Here is a 26,510-nt window from a genome sequence, read left to right as displayed (position 1 = left end):
TCTTAAGCACAACTTCTAAATAATTCTATAATTCTATAGAGGAAGTTGCATTAGTAAAGAGAATTTCCTCATTTGGGGTGTCCCCATATGAATGTAATCACAGGTCTTTTCTCTTTAAAAAGGCACCCCACCTGAAAGCTACATTAATTCCATCCTAAGATAGCAAAAAACAAAACAATTTTTTTTAAAAAAGACAAAAAAATAAGCACCACAGAAATGATACCAGCATGTTAAGTTGCCCCTCAATGGAGAATTTATGGGGGGAAATGGACAAAATACCACAGACATTCCCTAAAGTCATCACTCATAGCTAGACCACAAGCCTTCTCCATCTCTGTCAAAATCCTTCTCTTGCTTCAAAGGCCACCTCTGACTAGACCTCCCCCATGATGCCTACACTCACATACACTCACTCATACACACTCACTCTCATACACACACACACACACACACCTCCACCCCCCCAGACACACAACTTGCCAAATGAACACATTCTCTTCCTCTTCAAATGTTCCTGTAACCATTTGTTTTCTTCCCCTTCTGCCTCCATCACATTCTACCCTGTATCATACTGTCTGTGGAGATGCCGAAACTCTCTAAGAGTTATTCAGTGGTAAATGCATAATTTTTAATGTCAGGCTGACCTGAATTGAATTCCTATTACTATAGACAAACTACTTCACCTGTTGCTTCACAAAGACACTGTAAGGAAAGTTTGTAAACCTCAAATTGCCATATAAATATTAGTTCTCATTATTAGACTTTTAGTTCTATGGAAAAAGAGGTAGATACTTTTCATATTTATATTCTCAATGTAGATATTCCTATAGCACGGTGCTTCAGACATTATTACTATAATTAAATTAATATCAAATCTAAATAAACTGAGGGTTAAGGAATAAATTGAATCAATTCCTCCATTCCCAGCAGACATCATGGATCTACCAAAGTATTGAATACCTAAACACTGATAAAAGATATTTTAATAATGGATAAAACCAAGGGAAACTTAAGGAAACAAGTGTCATGCCTGTCTTGACTGTATCCAATGGATAGTTCAATCCTCCTAAATATATATAACAGAATGTTATAACAGAATGAATTTTTTCACATTTATGACACTTCAAAAAGGAGGTACTGTTAATATTAATATCTGTTTTATACCACCCTTCACCCTTCCTACTGACTTCTCCATTTCTATCATTATTCACTCCATCCTCCATAAATCTTGGTGCTTCCTCTTTAATTTTATCCCTCTCCCATCCACCCAACCCCTATTATTCCTATCATTACAATATCTTTCCATCCATCTCTTCCCCTATATTATTTCTGCCACCATTTGTTTTAAAATTCAATTTGTATTTCATTTTCTGTTCCAGATTTTTTTCTTCCTCCCTCTCACATCCTTTGAAAAAGAAAGAAAAACAAAACCCCTGAGATATCTTCTCTCCCCTTATTGGAGGATTCAATTCAAGAATCAGTTATTAAGTGTCTACCATGTGCTAGATACCATATTGGGGAAAAGTAGTGTTAAAAACCCATCCTTGCCCTCAAGAAACTTACATTATAGGGTGAGGAGTGTATATGTTGATGTCTTATTCTCCACCCCACTCCCCCACCCTATAATGTATTTATATAGTAAAGGGTGGATACTGAATGTCTGAAGGAGAGCTGAAGGAGAGCAATGATGGGCTGGAGCCAGATTTTAAAGGACATTCAGAGACAAACAAAAGAGTTTGTATAAACATATGTTTGCATATAAATTAGGGAGTGACATGGTCAAGACTTCTACTTTAGAAACTAGGTAAAGGATAAATATGCAGTGAGAGTTCTGAAGGAGAGAGACAAATTAAGAGGTGACTGTATGATCTTAGACAATTCCAAAGGACTCCTAGTGAACAATACTATCCACCTTCCTAGAAATAATTGATGTAGTCTGAATACAGATAGAAGCATACTGTTTTCTCTTTATTTTTTCATGATTTTTGGTATATATTTTCTTTCATAACATGACAACATGGAAATATGTTTTGCATGATTACACATATATCATCTATAACAAATTGCTTACTGCCTCAGGGAGGGACAGAGAAGTAGGAAGAGGAATAGAATTTAAAACTCAATTTTTTTAATGTTTAAAATTGTTTTGCATGCAATTGGGAAAAATAATTTTTTTTTTAAAAAACAACTAACCAAATAAATGAAAGATAGGAACAAAGATGTTTTTTGTGAGAGGAGATATATTGTGGAAATAGAATTAATAAGACTTGGTGATTGATATGGATGTGAGGAGTAAGGGAGAAGAAAGAGTGAAAGATGATTCTAAGATTGGAATGTGTATTCTACACAGAAATAAGTAAGTTAGGAATCAGAGTGCAGTGTGGAACTGCAGGAACTAAGTAGAGAGAAACTGAGTTCTAAGACTTGATGGATTTAAAATGCTTACTCAAGCAGCTAGGTGGCACAATAGAGCATAAAGTCTGGAATCTGGAAAATCTGAGTTCTAATGTAATGTCAGACATCATCTGCGTCACCCTAAACAACTCGCTTAATCACTTTCTGGTTCAGATTTTTCCATTGTAAAATGGTGATAATAATAGTCCCTACTACCCAGGATTATTGTGAAAATCAAACGAGATCAAATGTGTAAAGTGCTTGACACAATGTCTATCACATAGTCAGTTAATGTTGAAGTGCTAGAGTCTAGAAAAGAGACTAGAGTAGGCATTGAGATGATAGTTAAACCTATAAGACTTGATAAGATTACCAAGATTACCAAGAAGAAGGGTATAGAAAGAAAAAATAAGTTAACTTAGGACAAAGACCTGAGGTACACCTAAGAATTAGAGCTAGGATTTCCCAACAAAGGAACATGAGCAACAGCCAGTCAGGTAGAAGAACAACTAATGTCACAAAAACCCAGGGAAGAAAGAGTATACAGGAAGAAGTGATCAACAATGTTAAATGAAACAAGAGGTCAAAAAGGACAAGGACTGAGAAAAATGTCATAGAACTTAGTGATTTAACAAATCATTGGTAACCTTGGAGAAAGCAGTTTCAGATGAATGATGAGGTCAAAAGTCATATCTCTTCCAATGTTGAGAAGTATGTCTAAAGTATGAAAGTGAAAATGACAGGTATAAAAGTTTGGTTTTTCCCCTTAGAATTTGGTTGTAAAAGAGAAAAAAGACAAGACAGCAACTTGAGACAGACTCAAATGAAAGTGGTTTTTTTTTAAATAGAGATCTATGCATATTTATAATCAATAGAGAAGGAGTCAATGGATAAGGAGGGATTGAAACTTGGAGAGAAAGAATCCAAACTGTCTCCTCCTTAACCCCACTTCCAGTAATGACATTTTCCTCTTCAGATATCCTGGTATCAAGATGCTTTGCACAGACCTTTCCTCACTCCCATGGAGGTCTCTGTGTCTTTAGTCCCTTGGACAGTCCTCTCCTAATTTTATTCTAAACCATATTTCGGTTAAAAAGTACAGCCTCCAAGAAGCACATTCAGCAAATAGTTAAAATTGATCTAACTTTGCTCAAATGTTAGTGCTTCACTTGTTTTTTCCCCATGTCATCATTTGAGTCTTGTCCTTCAATCAGCCTTAGTAACCATTATCTTCAGAACCTGTGTCCCAAAGTCAGAAGCAGACTGCCATCTGCCTCCCTTTCAAATCTATCCCTTCCCTACATCAATCTCCATTTAAGTTTCCATTCCTCTTCAAAGGGAAGCTAGATTTCATTTATAGAGCAGAGAAATACTCAATTCAATCTTTCCTAACTGCAATTATCAACTTGTCTTATTTCTCCATGTTGATATAGTGGCAAGAGGACAAAGGATTAAAAAAGACCTGGATTCTAATCACAAATCTGATACTTATTGTTTGACTGTGGAAAATCATTTAATTTTTCCAAGCCTCTCTTTCTTCATCTAGAATATGGGCATAATAAAACCAAAAACAATTCACATTTATAAACATTATTTCACTTGAACCTCACAATAACCTTGAGAGATAGGTACTAGAGATGAGGATGATGATAAATCTCTCTAATCCAGGGAATTTGTTCATTATTTGGATTAATGGACCTGGTTGTATTTTCACATTTCTTCCTACTAACCTACAGGAAGGAGTAATCAGAACCAGAAACTAAGTAGAAACTTAGTCCTGCACTTAGGTTTTCAAATCATGTTTGACCTTGTAAAATTTTACATCTGTTTTCTCATTCATTGTGTGTAGGGTAGATAAAGCAGCCATTGTCAGACTTATTTTGCAAAGGGAGGGACTGAGGCAAAGAAAAGTGAAATGGCTGGATCAAAATCATATGACAATTGAGTGGTAGAATTAAGACAGGAACCCAGTGATTTTGACTCCAAGTCCAGGGTTCTTTCTATGATATGAGTGTATTTCTATGATATGAGTGTGTATGAGTATATAGACTCAATGTGCTATATCTCTCATTTTCATTTCCTATGGGGGGGGGGGGGAAGAGGTCAGTAGAAATGGCTTTCTTTTTTTTTCTTTTTTCCAGTGTTGGCAATTCATCACCACTTCCTGCTTTGCCCTGAAAAAAATTACAAAAATTACAAAATACAGATTCCTCAACAGGTCATTTGGCAATCCCCTTCTGGGATTATCTGACCCTTAACAAGGAGCATACGTAATTTTTTCTAGGACATGATTTTAGCCCAGGATTGATTGATTGTCTTTTGTTTTTTGTCTCTTCAGGTACCACTCCCGGGACAGCCGGATAGCCATGGCATGCCCAGAGGAGGCAGCCCCCAAGAACTATGAAGGGAACGTGAATGAGGATACAGAATATTGCAGCGAGCCCAGCCTAATCTCCACTGAGATGTAAGCCCAGTGATCATTTGTCCAGAGGGTGGAACTAACTTATATCAGAGAAAAGTTCTGCTTAGTGATGAAAGGTTGAGGGGGTCAAAGACTTCTGAAATTCTTCTGTCTTACCCAGTCTAATTGGGGCCAGTTATGGAGGGGGATGACCTCTGAAGAATATCTGTACTACTTTAATAGCATAGTGTACAAACAACAGAGGCCCTAGTGAGAAAGGAGTAGATGGAGAGATACTGGTAATACTAGAGCCTGTCCATTGCTCTACTAAAAGTTCATATATCTTCTAAGTCAGTTAGTCTTTTGAAGAAAAGGTTGATGTACCAATCAAGGTAGCTACTTGGCCAGATTGCTGCATAATGAGACCTGGACACCAAGGTGAGTTAAGTGCCAAAGTATGTTTAAGAATACCTACCAAGCAGGACAAACAAGTTTCCCCATGCCAAGTAAGAAGGCAAAGTTTCCAATGTTAGCAATTCATCACCACTCCCTGTTTTGCCCTAAAAAAAATTACAAAGTACCTTCAACAGGTCATTTGACAATACCAACATTGCCTTCTGGGATTATCTGACCCTTAACAGGAGCATACATAATTCATTGTGGAGAATGGTTTTACCCTGAGTTTTCTTTGTTCCAGACTATCCTATCAGGAAGATGAGAATAGACAGTTGACGCCACCAGAAGACAAGACCAGACAGTCTTTGAAAAGAGGATTCCTCCACTCTTCCTCACTGGGTAACTGATCATACCTCCTCCCCTCGCTGTGGTCAGACATTCCCAAAGGCAATCTGAGGTATAGGACTATCCCAGGAGTTTTAATAGCTTTATTCCTTGCCTCCCTCATTCCTTAAAATGCAAGATGTATTTTATATAGATATGCAAAAATAGTTTGAGGGAAAGAGATGGTTGGGATGGTGAAATTAAAAAGTTGATACCCTTGGGTGAATTAACTGACAATAGTTTTCTATACTTATTTAGCCACAGTATACCTTTGAGTCACAGAACATCTTTGAGTTTGAAATATATTGACATGTTGCTCCAAAGGAAGAGAATATCTCAGGTATAAAGAAGGAAATAAGTCTATTTCCATATGAGAAACTTTTTGCCCCAATAAGTATTCCTAATATGTATATGTTTTTATATTTACATTTTTAAGAGGGGAAATTTTCTCCCAGAAACCTGTTCACTTTTATAGAACTGCCTTGTTCCACAAAACAAACTGAAAAATTAGATCTAAAACACTTATTTCTTCATGTCTTCAACTATGCTAATATAAAAAAAAGACTTTCCACTTGTTTTTTTTTTTTCTGTCTACTTCAGGTTTTGTGTAATCCAGTCCTCCTCCTTGGGATCCCAAGATGATATTACCCAAGGCACTATGTCCTAGCTGGAAAAAGATTCTAGTCAGTCAGACACTCCACTACAGAGATTAGGCAAACTCAAGTCTGAACCACTTGCTCTTGAACCACTGGGCAGAGCTTCCAGGGATAAGAGTTATGAAGCATGCGGCTTGAGATTTAAGAGATTTCTACAAAATATCACTAAGGGATAGGGGTGGGAGAATAGAGTGGTGCTTAGCAATCAGCTTTCACTGACTCCCCTTACACTTTCCAGAAAGACATGAATCCTTCTGAGATGATAAAACTCTGACTCTAGTTCATTGGAATTGGTATTGCAGGTCGAAGAGCCTCCTTCCATTTGGAGTGTCTAAAGAGACAAAAGAACCAAGGTGGAGACATCTCTCAGAAGACAGTGCTGCCCTTGCATCTGGTTCATCACCAGGTAACCATTCTAGAAAAATCACTGATCACTGGGTTAAGGAGCCCTGAAGAGTCAGCTGAGGTGTAAAAACCTTGTATCCACAAACTCTTGCCTACACAACTTTATTCCTACTTCTGTAAGAGTGTTAAAAAGGCATGGGGCAGCTAAGTGGCACAGTGGATAGAGCACTGAATTCAGATCTAACACTCAATCCTTACTTGACCTTGGGCAAGTCACTTAACTGCATTGCCTTGCAAAAAACAAACAAAAAAACAAGAGTGTTGAAGGCAGGGAATGCTCTAGAGAGATACATCTTTAAAGTCCTAATGATGGATGATCTGTAGCAGCACAGGGAGAGAATTGGCATCATGTCCTGTACCACTAGCCTACTTTTTCCTGAGAAAGAAAATTCCTAATGACATATCAATGAACCTTGCCAGAGTTAGGAGGTTTGTGCTCTGTATAACCCTTGGCAAGTCACCTCACCTCTATAAACCCCATTTTCCTCATTTGTAAAATGAGGATAATATTTGCACTAATATTAGTCAGTCAATAAGTTTTATTAAAAGCCTACTAAGTACCATACTTTCTCAACTTTAAAGTATTGTAGGAGTATGAATTCTTATTATTGGAAAACTGTAATGGTAAGGCTCTCCTAAAGTTTCTAACGCCATCAAGCTATTAGCTCCTGTTGATCTAGAGCTGCCATAAGAAGAATGTTCAGAGTAGGGTGATCAATTCTCCCTAAGTATGAGACAGCCCTGGTAAAGATGTAGCTTTCCTTGGTGGAGATCCAGGTACCAATGCAATTAAACAAACTCCCATGAAACCCATTTTATTAGAAAAAAATAACCAAAGAACCCCGTTCTGAAGAAATTTATGTTCTAGGAAGAGAAGAAGTATAGTACAAGAGAAGTCCAAGAAAGGAGGGGACTTTGCAGAAGGAGTGAGGTCTGAGTTGAAATTTTAAGGAAGATAAGGCTTGTGAGAAGGAATGATAATGAGGGAATGTATTCCAGAGATGGGGGGAATTGCATTATCAGGGACATGATTTATTGAACTACATAATAATCCAGTTTGGGTAGAAAGATTGTGAAGATAATAGAAAATAACTCTGGAAAAGTACATAGGAACCTAGTTCTTGAGGTATGTCATTAGGAGCTTTCTTTCCTCAGAAAAAAGTAGGCTAGTGGTACAGGACATGATGCCAATTCTCTCCCTGTGTTGCTACAGATCATCCATCATTAGGACTTTCTTTTTTTTAATTTAAATTTATTTTTATTAAAGATATTATTTGAGTTTTACGTTTTCCCCCAATCTTGCTTCCCTCTCCCCTCCCCCTCACAGAAAGCACTCTGTCAGTCTTTACTTTGTTTCCATGTTGTACCTTGTTCCAAATTGGGTGTGATGCTAGAGAAATCATATCCTTAAAGAGAAGAGAAGTCTCAGAGGTAACAAGATCAAACAATAAGCTATCTGTTTTTTTCTAAATTAAAGGTAATAGTCCTTGCACTTTGTTCAAACTCCACAGCTCCTTATCTGGATACAGATGGTGTTCTCCTTTGCAGACAGCCCAAAATTGTTCCCTATTGTTGCACTGATGGAAGTCATTCAAGGTTGAACATCACTCCCATGTTGCTGTTAGGGTGTACAGTGTTTTTCTGGTTCTGCTCATCTCACTCAGCATCAATTCATGCAAATCCCTCCAGGTTTCCCTGAAATCCCATCCCTCCTGGTTTCTAATAGAATAATAGTGTTCCATGACATACATATACCACAGTTTGCTAAGCCATTCCCCAATTGAAGGACATTTACTGGATTTCCAATTCTTTGCCACCACAAACAGGGCTGCTATAAATATTTTTGTACAAGTAATGTTTTTACCCTTTTTCCTCATCTCTTCAGGGTATAGACCCAGTAGTGGTATTGCTGGGTCAAAGGGTATGCACATTTTTGTTGCCCTTTGGGCAAAGTTCCAAATAGCTCTCCAGAAGGGTTGGATGAGTTCACAGCTCCACCAACAGTGTAATAGTGTCCCACATTTCCCACATCCCTTCCAACAATGATCATTATCCTTCCTGGTCATACTGGCCAATCTGAGAGGTGTGAGGTGGTACCTCAGAGAAGCTTTAATTTGCATTTAATTAATGATTTAGAGCATTTTTTCATATGGCTATGGATTACTTTGATCTCCTCATCATGGAAACAAAGTAAAGACTGACAGAGTGCTTTCTGTGCATATCCTTTGACCATTTGTCAATTGGGGAATGGCTTTTTGTTTTAAAAATATGACTCAGTTCTCTGTATATTTTAGAAATGAGTCCTTTGTCAGAATCATTAGTTGTAAAGATTGTTTCCCAATTTACTACATTTCTTTTGATCTTGGTTACATTGGTTTTATCTGTGCAAAAGCTTTTTAATTTAATGTAATCAAAATCATCTAATTGGTTTTTGGTGATGTTCTCCAACTCTTCCTTAGTCATAAACTGTTCCCCTTTCCATAGATCTGACAGGTAGACTAGTCCTTGATCTTCTAATTTGCTTATAGTATTGTGTTTTATGTCTATTTCCTGTAACCATTTGGATCTTATCTTGGTAATGTGTGTGAGATGTTGGTCTAATCTAAGTTTCTTCCATACTAACTTCCAATTTTCCCACAATTTTTATCAAAGAGGGAGTTTTTATCCCAATGGCCAGACTGTTTGGGTTTATCAAACAGCAGATTACTATAATTATCTCCTGCTTTTACACCTAGTCTATTCCACTGGTCCACCACTCTATTTCTTAGCCAATACCAGACAGTTTTGATGACTGATGCTTTATAATATAATTTTAGATCAGGTAGGGCTAAGCCACCTTCTTTTGCACTTTTTTTCATTAAGCTCCTGGCAATTCTTGAGTTTTTATTTCTCCATATAAATTTACTTACAATGTTTTCCAACTCATTAAAGCAATTTTTTTGGAATTTTGATTGGTAGGGCACTAAACAGATAATTTAGTTTTGGTAGAATTGTCATTTTTATTATATTAGCTCTACCTATCCATGAGCAGTTGCTATTTGCCCAGTTATTTAAATCTAATTTAATTTGTGCATCATTAGGACTTTCAAGCATAATTGGCCTTCCCTATAACTACAAGACATCAAGAAGACAAAATCAACATCTTGGTTTGTGGCATGAACAAATAAAAAAAAAATTAAACAGGGTTTCTCTAGCAATGCAAAACAGCAATTGCAGAACACCTGATTAATTGTAAGGTGATTGGTAAAGAAACCTTCCTCAGGAGTTCAGAGGGAAGAGAGATCACTTTAGACTGGCATAGGTGAGGGAAGAAAAGGGAAGAACTTGGCAGGACAGGCATTTCAGGTAACTAGCACAATATTACCATCTCATCTTCAGGTCTTCATCACCACTACCTGGTAAAACAAGTGATCCACAACGTCCTGTCTTCATTGCTGACCATAATTGTCTCCTTTGTGTCCACAGGCATTGGCAGTGACAGGCCTCAGCCCTCTCCTTCAGAGAAGCCATTCTCCAAACACCACATTCCCCAAGCCAAGTACCACTCCCCCAGCAACTCCTCATGGCCAAGCCTGGCCCCTACAGCCCATTCCTACACTGTGGCTAGAAGGAGCAGAGTCCAATGAGAAGCTCAATAGCAGCTTCCCATCAATCCACTGCAGCTCCTGGTATGCAGAAAATGCCAACTGTGGAGGCAGCAGAGGCAGCACTGCCCGGAGAGCCCGGCCAGTCTCCCTTACTGTGCCCAGTCAGTCTGGGGCATCTGGAAGACAATTTCATGGCAGTGCTAGCAGTCTAGTTGAAGCGGTATGTGGCATCAACTCTATGGGGAACAGGGGAGGGAGAAGCCAGTGGAAATGGAGGGAATTTGCCAGGGGTTTTCAGAAAAGTAGGAAAGCAAATATCAGAATGAACTTAACTCTTTCTCAAATGGAATTGTATACAAACTCACTTAATCAAAATAACCTTGACCCTTACATTAACTTTAAAATGCTAACCTGATCCATATAGAAAGTAGTCTTGTCCATCAATTAGTTTCCCTGGGATACTGGGTAATGGAAATTAATGCTTTTCATATTTATGAAGGAAACTGACTGACCAAGTGGGCCCTGATAAAAAATACAGAAAAAATAAATTCAGTAAAATCATTAAGCATCTCCCAAAGCAGAGGGAAGAGTTACTAATGGTTACTGCAGGTCAAATTATGCCCCCTGGGAACATAGTGATATGACATGTGTAAAATTCTTTAGCAAGCTTTAATGTGCCATTATTAGTAGTCATTTTTCTCATTATGATTATGGCCTCTCTCACTAAAATATTGAAAGCCACCAAATACACATGAGTTATAATAGGCTCCTAGGAATTGTAAACCAGTGCCTCCATTCCCAAGTCCAAGTATTAAGACTACATGAAATATAATACTAGGATCTTCCAGCATGAACCACCTAGAGCAGATTGTTTCTGATCATGACACTTCAGACATAGGATCATATTCTTGAGAAGGAAGGAACCTGGTAACACATCTCAGAAAAGCATCACAAAGCTAATATTAAAATGTTTTTCATGATTTCATATATAAAATCTATATCAAATTACTTATCATTTTAAGAAAGAGAGGAAGGGAAGGAAAGAGGAAGACAAATTTGGAACTCAAAATCTTATAAATTTTAATGTTAAAGACTTCACATATAATTGTGAGAAAAATAAAATATTTTATTTTTTTTAGGTTTTTTTTTTGCAAGGCAAATGGGGTTAAGTGGCTTGCCCAAGGCCACACAGCTAGGTAATTAGTAAGTGTCTGAGACTGGATTTGAACCCAGGTACTCCTTACTCCAGGGCCGGTGCTTTATCCAGTGAGCCACCTAGCCGCCCCCGACTGCGCCACCTAGCCACCCCGAAAAATAAAATATTTTAAAAGAGAGAGAGAGAGAGAGAGAGAGAGAGAGAGAGAAATAACCCAAATGTAACAAGAAGAAATTGCTCTAAATTTAGTATTTTTTCCAACTGTACTATAAAAACTGTCTTCAATCATGTGGGGAAAGTATTTGACTTATTCTTCATAGTGCCATTGGAAAACTTAAGCAGAATTTTCAGAGAGGCAAATTTCTAGTCATTGGGATTAAAAAATATCTAGCTATCTGGTAGTGGAATGGACCATCTCAAAAAAGTAATGTTCCAGGAGCCAAGATGGTGACTCAGAGCTAGGAAACTCATAGAGTTTTTCCCTAACCAAATTTAAATGAAGTGTCTAAACAGATCCTAAAGTTACAGAACCCATAAAACCAAGAGTGAATACTATATTTTCTCAACTCAAGATACCATGGAGAAACTTCAATAAAGGTCTGTCTGAGGGTAATATAGCCCAGCAAAGGAGGAAAACTGGAAGGTCAGCAGAAGACTCTTAGCCACAGTGCAGCTCAGGTCCAGGCTCAGCAGGTCAGCAGTGCAGCAGGCCTGCAGAAAGGATCCCAATTCCAGCTTGGAAGACAAAGTTTGAACCTGGGAACATTAGTGCCACAGGCAGGACTGGGTTGTTGCAGGGAACAAACTGCTAGGAACTGAAATATAGGCAACACCCTAGGCAAACAGTAAGTAAACCAGAAAACAGACCCTGTCCTCCAGGACAACAAAGCTTGGTACTATATCCCCTATGCCCCAGAAGCAGAACCCAACTGTCAAAATGAGCAAAAACAAACAAAAAATGCATTAACTATAAAAAGTTAATATTCTGATATGGACAATAAAAACCACCATCTCAGAAGAGGAAATCAATGACAAAATGCCTACCTATGAAGCTTCAGGGGGATTTATAAATAGATCTCAAAGCCAAAATAACATCTTATAAGAACTTGAAAAGGATTTTAAAAACCAAAGAAGAGAGGAAGAAGAAAAAATTGAGAAAAGAAATGAGTGTAATAGAGGAGCAGTATGAATAATTGACTGAAGAAGATAATACCTTTAAAAGTTAAATTGGGCAAATGGAAAAAGAAATCAATTCCTTTAAAAAGTAAAAATAGTCTACTAGAAAAGGAATGTATATTATCAAAGCAAAATTAATCAACCTGGAAAAAGTGTAACTCATCTAAAAGTAAAATTAACCAACTGATAAAGGAAACACAAAAACAAATTAAAGAATATAAAACCCTAAAAATTAGAATTAGACAAATGGAAACTAATGACTCTGAAAAACCAGTATTTCAACAAACAAAACCAAAAACAATAGAAGAAAATATAAAGTACTTCTTAGCAAAAATGAATGGCCTAGAAAATAGATCCAGAAGAGAGAATTTATTAATTATTGGTTTACCTGAAAGCCACATTCAGAAAAAAGAGCCTTGATAATATCTTACACAAAAGTTGTTCTAATATACTAGAACAAGAAGATACATTAGTCCTGAAAGAATACATCAATCACCCTCAGAAAGTGATCCCTAAATAAAAACTCCAATGAATTTCAGAATTCTCAACTAAAGGAGAAAATGCTGCAAGCAGTGAAAAAAGAAATAATTTAAATACCAGGGAGCCACAGTCCATACACAAGACTTATCAGCTTAAACAATATAGGACAGGAGAACCTGGAATATGAATTCCAGTTGGCAAAGGAGCTTGGATTATAACCAAGAATCAACTACCCTTCAAAATTCAGTGTATTCTTTCAGGGGAAAAGATGAATTTTCAATGAAATAGAGGACTTTCAAACTTACCTAATAAAAGGAACAAAACTGAATAGAAAATTTGATCTTCAAATGTAAGATCCAAGAGCTACACAAAAAGACTAAATTGTCTACATCCACACACAAGAAGATAATTCTTGTAACTCCTGAGTACTGTGTTTCTCTTAGAATAATTGAAGGGAGCATATTTAAAGGATGGGGTAAAAACTGACTGTGACGTAATCAAACTTTTAAGTCTTGAGGGTTGTATTTCTATTAGGATAGTTAAAGGGAAGGTGCTTGGAAAGAGGGTGTGGGTATAAATTGATTATAATTTGATGATGCCTATGTGTCTTGAGAATTGTATTTCTAATGGGATAGTTGAAGGAAGGGTACATGGACAGAGGATGTCTACATGAAGTGATTTTGATGTGATGAAACCAATTAATCTATCAACTCTTAAGAATTGTATTCCTGTCAAGACAGATAAAAGGAGTATACTTACATGTAGAAAACATTTAAGACATGAAAAAGAGGATTATACCAAAAGAGGATAAATATCACCACATGATGAGGGACAAAGGACCTATTATAGTAAAGGGAAAGAAGGGAAGGTATGAGCACTGAGTAAATCTTACTCTTGACATATTTAGCTCAAAGAGTTAAATTTTTAATTGGGTTTAGAAGTTTATCCTACCCTATAGAGAAGTGGGGGAGGGGGTAAAAGAGAAAGAAAGGAGAAGATAAGGCTGATAAAAGGGAGGGAGTGGCTAGGTGGCACAGTAGATAGAGCACGGGCCCTGGAGTCAGGTGTACCTGAGTTCAAATCAGCCTCAGACACTTAATAATTACCTAGCTGTGTGACCTTGGGCAAGCCACTTTAACCCCATTTGCCTTGCAAAAACCTAAAAAAAAGGGAAGGGGAAAGTAAATGTAAAGGTAAAGTTTAAGTAAAAGTTAAAAAGTTAAGTAAAAGGGGGAAAGGAGAAGAAAAAGGAAGCAGACTGATAGAATGGAGGACAGATTGAGAGATGCAGCAGTTAGAAGGAAAACATTGGTGTGGCAGGATAAGGAGGAAGGAGAGAGAAAAGTACTAAGAGATGGGGAATAAGGATGGAGGGAAATACATGATTTAATCTTAACTGTGAATGTGAATGGAATGAACTCTCTCATACAGTAGAAGTGGATAAGCAGAGTAGATTACTCTTTGTAAAAAAAAACACATTTGAAGCCGAGAGATACACACAGGGTAAGGATGAAAGACTGGTGCAAAATATATATTACACTTTAGTTGATATTAAAAAAAGCAGGGATAGCAATCCTGATCTCAGACAAGGAAAAAGCAAAAATAGATCAAATTAAAAGGAATAAGGAAGGAAAAAAGAGATTGTAAAGCAAAGGTCAATTAATAGATGTATTTGTGAAATTTTGTGAAATATTCCTTACAATGCCCATCAATTAAGAAATGACTGAACAGGCTATGGCATATGAATGTTATGGAGTCCTATTGTTCTGTAAGAAATTATGAGCAGCTGGACTTAAAAAAAAATCCTGGAAAGACTTTCATGAACTGATCCTGAGTGAAGAAAGCAGAACCAAAAGAATATTGTACATGTTAACAGCAACATTGTGTGATGATCAACTATGATGGCCTCTCAGACATTCAATGATCAATGACAAGCTTTAGAGACCTGTTAAAGAGAATATCATCCACATCTAGAGAAGAAATTATGGTGTCTGAATGCAGAGCAAAGCATACTATGTTCACTTTTTAAAGTTTTAATCTTAATTCTAATTATTCTTTCACAGCATATAGAAATATGTTAAACACATATGTACATGTACAACCCATATCAAATTGTTTGCTACAATGGCAAGTGTGGAGAGAAGGGGTGTAGAAAAATGTATAACTCAAAAGCTTGCAAAAGGGTGAATGTTCAACTATCTTTGCACATAATTGCACATAATAATTGCACATAATAAATAAATAAATTTTTAAACAGTGGTGAGTTTCTCATGTCAGTCAGTCTATCAACAATTTATTAAGTACTGACTATTGTGCCTGACACATCTCTAAGTATTTAATCAACAAAAAACAATAACAACAAAAATCTTACTTTCATTGGGGAGGCAACAGACAAATAACTGGGTATATCCAAGAAATATACAGAGTAGAATTAGCATAACCTGAAACCGAGCCACATTAGCAGTGGGGGGCAGAGTGAAGGAAAGTCTTCAGAAGATATTGGATGACCACTTTTGAAAGATGTTGAGGGAATTAAATAATGAATATATTTTATTTTATTTATTGAAAGCAATGGGGTTAAGTGACTTGCCCAAGGTCACACAGCTAGGTAATTATTAAGTGTCTGAAGCCACATTTGAACTCAGGTCCTCATGACACCAGGGCCGATGCTCTATCCACTATACCACACTAACTGCCCCAGGAATTAAATAATGTTAAGGGTAACCATGACAGGCCAAGACTAATAAGCTCATCCATAAAATGATGGACTAGTCTCCAAGGTCCCTTTTGGCTTTAGGTCTAAGATAATAAATTATAGGTTGATGATATCATAAGTAGAGTTCCCAGGAACTTAACATAAACACATAGGCAATCAGAAAAAGAAACCATTGCCACAATCCTGAAAAAAGAAGCCTACCTCCTGTAATGATTTTCTTACTTTGGCTCTTCTATCTTTCTTCTATCTCCTCCCCAGGTCTTGATTTCAGAAGGACTGGGACAGTTTGCTCAAGATCCCAAGTTCATTGAAGTCACAACTCAAGAACTAGCTGATGCCTGTGATATGACAATAGAGGAAATGGAGAATGCAGCTGACAATATCCTCAGTGGTAGCAACAAGCAGAGCCCCAATGGCAATCTATTACCTTTTATTAACTGCAGGGACCCGGGGCAGGACCAAGCAGGTGGTGAGGAGGAAGAGGGAATGCCCAACCCCGAATGTCAAAAGAGTGAAGAGGAGCTCCAGGACAGCAGGGTTTATATCAGCAGCCTGTAGTTGCTGGGGCTGTCATGATTTGGGGTTTTTTTTAATTTGTTTCAATGTTCCTAATAGGTTCGTTTCAGAAGTGCCTCACTGTTCTCGTGACCTGGAGTTAACCGGAACAGCGTTCTTCATTCATTTCTGTTGGGATGAGAGACAGAGTTGGGTGGTGATAAGAGAGAGTTTTTCAGGGGAAAGAGAAGCAACAACCCCAGTCCACAGGTATAGAGTGGTGAGGAGACAGAAAAACAAGGGAGGGAGGAGGAAGTGAACAGGTATCTGCCCCCCTTCCTTACTTCTGGTCCTATACCAGACAGCTGCCTACTGTGCAAGAAGGATAATATCAGTTTCTTGTTGGGCCACCCTCACCTAAAGGACCCTGCATCAAATGGATGTCTTTCAACTTTGCTTGTTAAAAAAAATCATTTTTGCACATATTCTGTATGAGCCTCACTGTCTCCATAGAGCCAGGGCCCTATGGATTTGGAAAAGGAAATGGCGGCATAACTTCTGCTGAAGATCCCAACATTTTGCCAAAGGGGGAGGAAGAAGAGGAAGAGAGATAAAATAGGAGACACTTTTAGGAAAGGGGATCAGGGGATGGCAAGAGGAGTGCAGAGAGAGGTACCACTGCAGCTACAAGCCAAGATTCCCAGGTGGTTGGGCAAGCAGCAATGGTCATGCCCACCTCTTCAGGTTGAGGTCATATTGCCTGCACAAGCCTCATAAAGCTCTGCACTCACAGTGGTGCTGAGAAATCAAGGCTTATAGGGGGTTGGCACTGCCCACCAAAGTAGTACATCTTACAAAGTAAGGTGGCACAGGGCTTCTGTAGAATGCTCATTTGTTTTTGCCATTTTGATATTTTTCTTGGCAGCATGTTCCAGTTTCCATTTTTAATTTTGATTTCTGAGGGTTCAGGGAGGAGGGAAGAGTGTTTATGGGGCTTTTAAGCCACCCACCTTATCATTTTCACTTTGGCATATGTAAATCAGGTTTGGTTTCATTGTATTATTTAAACAGTTGTGTTCTTGTTTATTTTTGTTGATGGTGGGAGGAGGGGTTATTTTTCCCCATTGGAGATTCATTAGAAGTTGTTATAGGAGAGTTTTACCAACATTTGTATATGCCCAAGACTATTTTTTTTCCTTTGGTAGTAACAGAAACCTAGGGGGGAGGGGGCATTTTGTTCTATAATTTAAAGATAGTAGGCAGTGCACTCAATGTAATCTTGCACATGTGAGTGCTTGAATTGGGTTCAGTTTCAATTGGATATGTTCATGGATGCCAGAGATAGAGGTATGTATGTGTGTGTTGAGTTGGGTGATACTGCATGGGTGTGTATGGGTATGTACACGTGCATGCATGTGCAGTTCTCCACTCTTTGGTTTAGCCCTACAGGGAAATCTGATTATGGGGCCATTTGAATGCAAAAACAAACCACTGTCTCTGTTTCTCAAAGGGAAATCAGTAACTCTCTGCATTTTCTGTTCCACAAGATATGCAAAAACAATGCAATAATATTAATTTTAACTATAGTTGTGAGTCATGTTGGCATTAAAACTGTATAGAGATGAAAAATAACAACATTAATTTAAGGGGGAAAATACAACCCAAGAAGGAGTTTTGCTTCGATATATATTCCATGTGATGTTTTATTGCATTGATAATGTTTCTGTTGAAGAAACCGTAATACTTGAATTCAGGTCAGTTTCAGTATTTTTCAAATATTTTTTTAAAACTTAATTGCAATTGTGCCAAGCAAATATAATGAATTGAATTAAGTTTGTTTTCGAATTCACTTCTTGTATATTTGGCTGCATGTAAAGTAAACCATTTTGTATTTGGAGTGTGATAAGCTTTCCCTGTGGACTCTTTAAATGCTTTTTTTTGCGGATAGTTGGGGAAGGGGAAAGATTTTTTTAAAATGTACAATAAGCAAAAGTATTACTGGAGTAGGTAACTATTCTGCTGGTCTCAGCTGGATGGGTTGGAGATGACTGGTTTTGCATATCTTGTGCTCCTTTTACTCTCTCCCTCAAAAAATGGTAGAGTTGGATAGCTCTCTGCAGAACTTGACTTTCAGAAATCAGGATCTTTTTCTTCCCATCTTTACATTCTCCAATCTGTTTGGATCTTCTCAATTGATGCTTTTTCTCTAAGATTAGTCTGTTTATCATAAACCTGATTTTCAATTCCACTATAATTAAATTAACATTTGGACCATTCCTTACCCCACTCAAGGGTGTAGCTAAGGTTTTATTTTTAATTCCCTCAGTAGAAACTTTGCTCATCAGGGATAAAAATGCTGGAGAGAAGTTACTTAGGGCATTTACCCTGAGATCCCCCTCCTCTCAAGAACTTATGGTAATGCCTTGAACGAGACCTAGACTGTTGTCATTGCCTCTACCCTGAGGACAAAATTACTTTATTCCCCCCTCATATTCCCCCTCAAAGAACTATCCTGGACTAATTCAAACCACCAGTGAGTAGCAAGAAAGATCTGCAGAATCAGAATAGGCAGACTTTAGAATGTCTTTGGAAGAAGAGAGTTCTATGTCCTATGAAATCTGCCTGAAATGCAAGTACTTTTATCTTCACGTGTTTCCCATAGAAAAAGATCAAATAGGGCTTGTGAATCTTGATTCTTCAATCTCTTCCAGTCACCAGTTTTCTTTTGGACATTCCTATGAACAATGTGAGCTAGAAATTGAAATTTGGAAAAGTTCATCCTATGGAGATGAGTCTTCCTACTATGTAGGACACCAAAAGGATCTTAAAAGAATTAAGAAGAATCATCTCCTGAGAAAGACATCCTGTTAGACAAAAATCTTCAGCTCAGGTTTTAATCTAAAGTAAATTGGAAAATTAGCTGAAAGTAATAGTGCTTTTTTGAGCTGCCTACTTTGTTTTTTATTGACATTTGAGCCTTCTGAGATATTATGTGAAATAGCTATATAATCTGTGATATGATCAAGAGAGAAACTCATTAGGGATTGATGTACTTTCATACAACTGATCCCTATATAAAAAATGAAGATTTTATTGTATTAAGCTTATCCTTTCATAATGTTCATTAATTTTCTTCTTCTGAAATTCTGTCATATAACTCACTCAAAATATGAGACTACTGGGTTAACAGTCTTGTTAAATTATCCTGTCCACACTCCCAAGGCTTCCCTAGAGAAAATATTTTCAAGTAAACCATAACAAGTCTGTAACAGCCTACAAGACAGTAACAATGATAATAATGATGCCCTACCATATTCTTAAACTACCTAAATGATCAGAAAGAAAGATTTCCTGGTCTGCCAATTTTATACCAATTATGATGACTTGATAAAATCTGTATACGTTCAAGAAAATCAGAATGTTTCATTCTTCCTATGGTAGAATAGAAACCCTACTTGGATCCCAGGGACCAGTTATCATCTTGCAGGTTATATTTATCAACCTTTTGCACATTCATCCATGGTGACAGAAGCAAAGCAGATAATGGTTAAAGTTAAGAGTTTAAAGTATCAATTAAGTTGGTTAAGGAACCTTTTTACTTAGCTCTTGTCTGTTGTCATTCAGAAGCAGCCTATTTTCTTTCTAGACCTTGGTTTGTGACCTACTTCAGACAATAAAAGTTGTCATATTATGAAACAAAGTCTTCTACTTTATCTCTCATAAATAAGTTTTTTCTATAAGATTGTTTTTAGATTTTTCAAGGCAATGAGGTTAAGTGGCTTTCTATAAGATTTTTTAACTAAAATCAAAAATGAAACTTATTGTTATGATTTGAGTTTCATTGATGAATATTTCCATAACTTGAATCATTTGTCTTTGCTGCCCACACCCAGCTTTGTCAAAATAATAAACATTTATTCCTTTCAGGGAACCAGGGTTCTTGTATTCTGATTGAGAAATAAGACAACCAGAATTCTCTTTTCTTTCCTGTCTTCATCTATTTTTCTATTTCATCAGAAGTTTAGCTTTCAAATTTCAGATTCTTCTCTGCAATGTTGCTGCCATGCCATCACCTTATAAGAGCCATCCTTTTCCCACAAGTCCCCTAAATGAGAATAAGAAGACTGAAAAAATCCATATCCTTCTGTGAAAAATGAAGAGTATACCATTCCTTCCTTCAAACAGTCAGGAAACATTATTTGTCACCTGTTGTGTGCAGAACACTATGCCAGGCTCTAGGTTTAAATAAGTTTAAATAAGTCATGATCTCTGCCCTCGTGGATCTTACAGTTTTAAAAGGCTGAAGACTGTTTTTAAAGAGACTAGTGGTTAAATATAGTTCATCACCAGTAAGAACAGGACAAGAAAAAAAAATGAATAGTCTTTAGGCAGAGTTTAGACTGCATTTGAAAGAAGAGAATATTCTATAAACATTTTATTCTATACCCTATGACATCTGCATGAAATGCATGTACTTTTATATTCATATGTTTCCCAATGCTTTTTCCTGGTAGTATGAAAGGGATCAAATTAGGGATTATGAAGCTTGATTCTGGAATTAAGTAGGCAGAAGTTCAATCCTAAAGCATCTGCTCCTAGAGGTTCTTCTTAAGTCAAAGATTCTGTAACTAGTGGAGTTCAAAGTAGGGTCCCAAATGAAATTTTGGAGGCTATCTGGTCCAATCTCATTCTTTAAGGAAATTGTTTCTGCTTAGAGACTTAACATGTATATAGCACTAAACCTCAGCAAGGAGTTCCTGTCTCCTATAAGAAGGGGAAAGAGGGGAAAGGAAAGATCATGGTCCTCTAGCTAAACCTATTTTCTCAGTCTACTCACTGCACAGAAACCAATATGGACTTATAAAGGCCTAAAGTGCCTCCTGAGGTAGAAAAGAAATAAGAAATTATTGATTTGTCCTTTCATCCTCTCAGCCATATCATATAATTTAGAAGGAAATGAACATATTTATATTGGTGCCATTATAACCTCTCCCTTCCCTGAGCTGTCCTCTTCTTGGTATTTCTAGAGTACCTCCCAACCCCCCAACATCAGATGTATTTCTTTCTTCTTCCCCATCAGGAATGGCAGATATTCATAGACTTTTCTGACACTTCAGATCAGTTTGTCCAATAGAAGCCTTTTTAGTAGGATACGAGGTGAAGGCAACACCATCTTATGCCCCAATGTTATATTTCTTTCTCCTTTCCCCAATCTACTCCCTCATTTCTGCCCCCTTTTCCAATCCTCACACATACTATGAACAGAGAGAGATAAAAGAAGTAGCCTATATATGTTTTGCTTTGTTTTCTGATTTTCACTTCTTCTCCATAATGATATATATCACTGCCAACAACTGACCAATGACAAATGCATTTTTTAAAATATCTCTTGATGTTTTTCAAAGCAATATTTCTTTGCTTTGTTAAGATTAACACCAGCCTAGAAGATTGGTGGGTCTTCTGTGTTTCTGAGTTGTTTCCAAAAATGTTTGCGCTGCCAGTACATAGCACATCAATACACAAATGATCTCCCAAAGGACTAAACATGGGCTAAACCCAGACAGATGACTTTATAATCCTGCCAGGACAGATACTAGATAAAGTTACACACAGAGAAAATCAGAATATTGAAACAGCATAGGTTGCTCAAAATAAATAAATACCTATGTTGAGAAATTCTTATGCTGCTAAAACTCAAGATGATTTGTCTTTCACTTCTTCTCTTAAGAGATATGCAATTCATGGAAAATGAGGTGATCAAGAAGTCAAAAGCCAGTTGGGTTTTCTGGACTACTTGGATGACAGTTTTTTAATGTTTCTAAAATGAATGGGAATTGAATTTATTCAGTCAGAGACCAATTCAACAATGAGAACTGAGAGGAGTAGAATTTTCTGTGAAAATTCTATACTCTTCCACCCTCCAGTAATGCATAGATGGCCCAACCATGAATTAAGTAAAAACTTGAAGTATCATCTCAGTAAAACTAAACCCCTTAGCATGGGGATCATATAACACCACCATTTTTCAAATTGAAATAGTTCAGCTTCCATAAGCATTTAGCTGAGTGTGCCATTTTTTTCTTAATGATTCATCAACTGAAAATCAGGTGTCCAGCTCATATGCAGAAAAAAAAATATAAATTTCCATAAGGCCTTCTATGTAGAACATGTGTGATATCATATGAAGATAACTTCTATGAGAAGGAATATGAAAGCCAGTGAACAGGTTCTAAGTGAGAGTTTTTCCTGCTTAGAATATCTTTGGCATTTCTCTTCTTAATAAAATGAAAGTTTTGGGGAAAAAAGAGATTCAGAGTAATAGGAATGAAACAGCTGAGTGATGAGAAAAGAGATTTCTTTCACTCATCTTTAGGAAGCATTACTTGAGTTTTCACTCAGGAAAATAGAAGAGCCTCAGCAAATATTAGAGGGGGGAAATGATCACTGGATCCTATGGTATACCATTCACAAACTTCCCATTTTGAAAAGACTTCACCAAAGTTTAAAACTTGGGAATCAAGGGCAAGCAGTCCTGTCTAAAGGGCTCCCTCAGAAAGTCATCTTCATTAAACTGATTGCTATAAATTCTTTTCATCATCTGCATTAACAAAGACTTATCACTCTCAATCATATTGTGTGCTTTCATCTCTTTTCCTCTAGACTCAGACTCATACATTTTGGGATGATCACTAGGCTCTCCCTCCACAACAAACCCTCCCTTCCCAGAACAGGTGATGCTTTTCTCAAAATTTCTTGGGTGGAAGATTCAGTGATACCCAGCACCACATGTATGACCATGTTGGAAAGTCATTCTTGCTTATGGGGCTGTGCTAGTGGTGACTGAGAAAGAATCAAGTTAAAAATGCACACCTTCCCTGGGATAGAAAAATTGGAGAAGGGGGTGGGACTTGGGGAGGAGTATTCCAGTTGGTCAAGCATCATATCATCCATCTGTTGCAAATGCTATTCTTGTGACTTTGCTGTTTCATTTTAAAATCACAGAGTTGTTAAACAAAAACCTCCCTTTGGAATAAATGGCGCCAGACCTATTCCTTGCCTAATTTCCTGAGCCTTGACCAACCCACCCCCCCCCATCCACTCACATTCATGTTCCTAAATTCCCTTAACTCAGAGACATAAACAGTGCCTCTATTGTTACCACTGATTCATTACAGACTTCCATGTACACCTTCATCCCATCTAGTCTCCATGATTTCACAGAAATGCTCCTGTAAATAATGCTGTACAGTTTGTCACTGTTATTAAAATCTGTCATTGGAGGCCTCACCTGCCTCACCTTCTCACCCCATGTAAAAGGCAAGGGAATATGAAAAAGACCAACCCTTTAAGGAAAGTTTCAGGGTCATCTCTGTGTGGGACACTATGTATATTCCTGTAAGATTGCATTTTTATCTAAGGAATGATGTTATTTAAAAAAAACAAAAACCACAAAATTGCAAATAAATTTCTTAACAATGTCTAGATTGATTTAATTGTATATTAACTACTCCATGCCCTTCTTGTTCAATTCCTCTTTTACAGAGGCATCAAAAAAAAAGTAAAACCAAATTTATGCGAGGGAGGTGGGGAGAGGGGAGGGGAAACATGGACACTTCGACTTCAATGACAACCCCCTATTAAAAAATAGTTTCTGTATTATTTCCCAAGAAACATTGTCCCCTACTCACAAGTAGTCATATGAGTTTCTTTTCCTCTTTACTGATAGGATCCAAATCTAGTGAAGGTGCTAACAGAGAGTTGATCAAAAGTTGGCTAAGAGGAGAGAAAACAAAGGGTATATATCAACCACAAAAAGGTTCTCCCTTGAATCTTCCATAATGCTCTGCCATATGCACTAGCCTAGGAACTAGAATCCAAAGTAGTTAAGATTAAACATCTGTTCAATTATCCTGAAGAAGAAATATATGTTCATATGTGTACATACACACACATATATGTATATGTGTGTGTATGTTTGTATTAAGAAACCAGCATATATATGCTTGTTTCTTTATAAGACCATGATATAGCAGGTAAGCCCAAATAGTTGACTTTTTAAGTCAAAAAATGTGGTGTCTACAACCTGCCCCTTGAGCTCTTTCTCAGTGTGTCTGTCCTTGCTGCCAGTCTTCAATATGCCCACAATATGATCTGAAGATTTGAGTGGGGGGGGGTGGTTAAGTGGAGTGGGTTAATTTTTTTCTTCACAAAAAAAGTTTTCAGACAATCTTAGAGTCTATCAAATCTATTCCTCATTTCAAATATTCCTTGCTGCTTATTTCTGTCTGAACTCTGGATTAATTTCTCCAGGCCATAAGATAAATTTAAAGGGAGGGAGGCCTGTACTGGGAGATTGTCTATTCAGCCAGTAATTCAGGAGACCAGAAGATCAGAGAAATGAAGATGGCATGATTGACTGGTATCAGGAAATATTTAAGGTTCTTATGCCTAGAGCCTTACCAATTAAAAAATAAATAACATATACCCACCATGACCAAAGAAGTTTTAATATGACTTGTTACTTGGCAACACCCAACCTCAACCACAGTATTTTGCCTTTTATTCTTTTTAAGGCCACTTTAATATGCATTTTAATCTTATTTCACCAATATAAGCATCTCGAATGATACTTTGCCCCAAATGATAAATCCTACCCAGAGGTGACCCTTAATACAGATAACCTGGGGAAATTCTCAGCTGTATTAAAAGATAATTTTTTCTTCAGTTTTCATTAATTCAAGAATAATAATCATAATTCTCATTTCCTTTGGACTTAATTGAGTTATGAAGTTTTTTGCATACATTTATCTTATTTGATTCTCACCATGAAAAAAATTCTTTATGAAGTGGGATATATTGTCCTATTTTGGAGATGAGGTAACTGTAGCACAGAGGCATTTAATTTCTTACCCTAGGTCATAGTGCCAGTAAATGGAAATGCTAGGATTCAAACAAAGGTCTTCTGAATCTAGAGCATAAGAAGTTTCTGTCAGTTATTGGTTTAACTAACTCATTTATGGAATGTATTCTACATTTTCTTGTGGTCCCTAGAATAAAGTAGATAAATTCAATTTGAATGATCAAAGTATCGATAATAATGTTTGTCCTTTGTTCTTGAAGATCATGTCATCAGAGAGGTGATACCATGATAAGGATGTGAATTTGTGCTAAATCATCAGCCTCACTTTCCCCTCCAGAGTCATTTGGGTCCAGTGACCAGATATGAATCAGGACAACTGGAGATGGCCCTGGATGCAAGGCATTCAGGGTTAAGTGACTTGCCCAAGATCACTCAACTAGCAAATATCAAGTGTCTGAGGCTGGATTTGAACTCCAGACCTCCTGATTCCAAGGCTAATGCTCTATCCTCTGCACCACCTAGTTGATCCATCTCAGTCAGGGCATTAGGCAGGGCATTAGGCAGATGGGTATTTGAGGAATGAGGTACTAATATTGGTTTTAGATTTAGAATGAGGAAGAATTGACTCAAATACTGCCTCAAACATTTAGTAGCTTTGTGATCCTGGACAAATCACTTGACTTCTGTTTTCCTCATCTGTAAAATGGGGATAATAATAGTACCTATCTCCCAGGATTGTTGTGAGAATCAAATAACATATTCAGAGGTTTTCAAACCTTAAATTCATGTGAAAATGCTAGTTATTATTAAAAAGGATTCCTCGTCCACACTTACCTGGCTGACTGTCATATACACATATATATATATATATATATATATATATATATATATATATATATATATATATACATATATTAAACTATGTCACACTATAGCTACACACTGGTTGTCCCCATTTGGGTCTTTAAATTGTCTGAGGTGACATTTTTATGACATTTTTCAAGGAAATGTTTTTATTAATAAATGTTAATAGTTAAATTATATCTCTAGGGGTTGAGCAATCAGTTTTGGAGGAGATGGTGTGAGCCACCATAATCAAAAGAGAGAAGAGGTGATGGTCATTCATTTCATTTCTAGTCAATAGTATCATTGCTGGTATAATCTGGAAAGTAGTTTGATGAAGCTTATTGGTACAAGCAGGAAACAGATCATTCTATTGATTTCTAAGACCTCTGGGCAAATCTTTCCTTAAACTTCTTACCAAGTGAGAGCAAACTGCCTCTGAATGATTTAGATTAAGGCAGGTGCAGTCCTTCTCTAACATACACTCAAGCTCAAAGCCAAGCTCTTCTCCAGTGCTTATAAAATAGAATTGGAGTCAATAGAACTTTGGTTTTGCTCTGA

At 37.1% G+C, this 26,510-nt stretch overlaps 1 protein-coding gene across 10 annotated transcripts in view; it reads left to right on the top strand.

The window, feature by feature from the left end:
• The window catches only part of CACNA1C (calcium voltage-gated channel subunit alpha1 C), a 970,192-nt gene extending 946,449 nt beyond the window's left edge, over positions 1–23,743 (top strand). For 8 of the 10 annotated variants that reach the window (XM_074194966.1, XM_074194971.1, XM_074194972.1 and 5 more), the window contains 5 exons: positions 4,733–4,858; positions 5,493–5,590; positions 6,534–6,637; positions 10,102–10,443; positions 16,010–23,742. In XM_074194966.1, the coding sequence (XP_074051067.1) occupies positions 4,733–4,858; positions 5,493–5,590; positions 6,534–6,637; positions 10,102–10,443; positions 16,010–16,309 (970 nt within the window). In that variant the 3' untranslated portion in view covers positions 16,310–23,742. Of the gene's footprint in view, positions 1–4,732; positions 4,859–5,492; positions 5,591–6,533; positions 6,638–10,101; positions 10,444–16,009 lie in introns of all 10 variants that reach the window. The other 2 variants (XM_074194976.1, XM_074194975.1) reach the window with 1 other exon arrangement.
• The last annotated feature ends 2,767 nt before the right edge of the window (positions 23,744–26,510 follow it).

The sequence above is a fragment of the Macrotis lagotis genome, chromosome 7 (genome assembly GCF_037893015.1).
Source record: "Macrotis lagotis isolate mMagLag1 chromosome 7, bilby.v1.9.chrom.fasta, whole genome shotgun sequence".
NCBI classification, from domain to species: domain Eukaryota; kingdom Metazoa; phylum Chordata; class Mammalia; order Peramelemorphia; family Peramelidae; genus Macrotis; species Macrotis lagotis.
Note: the sequence above shows the minus strand (reverse complement) of the source record. Positions and strands in the feature narration are given on the sequence as shown.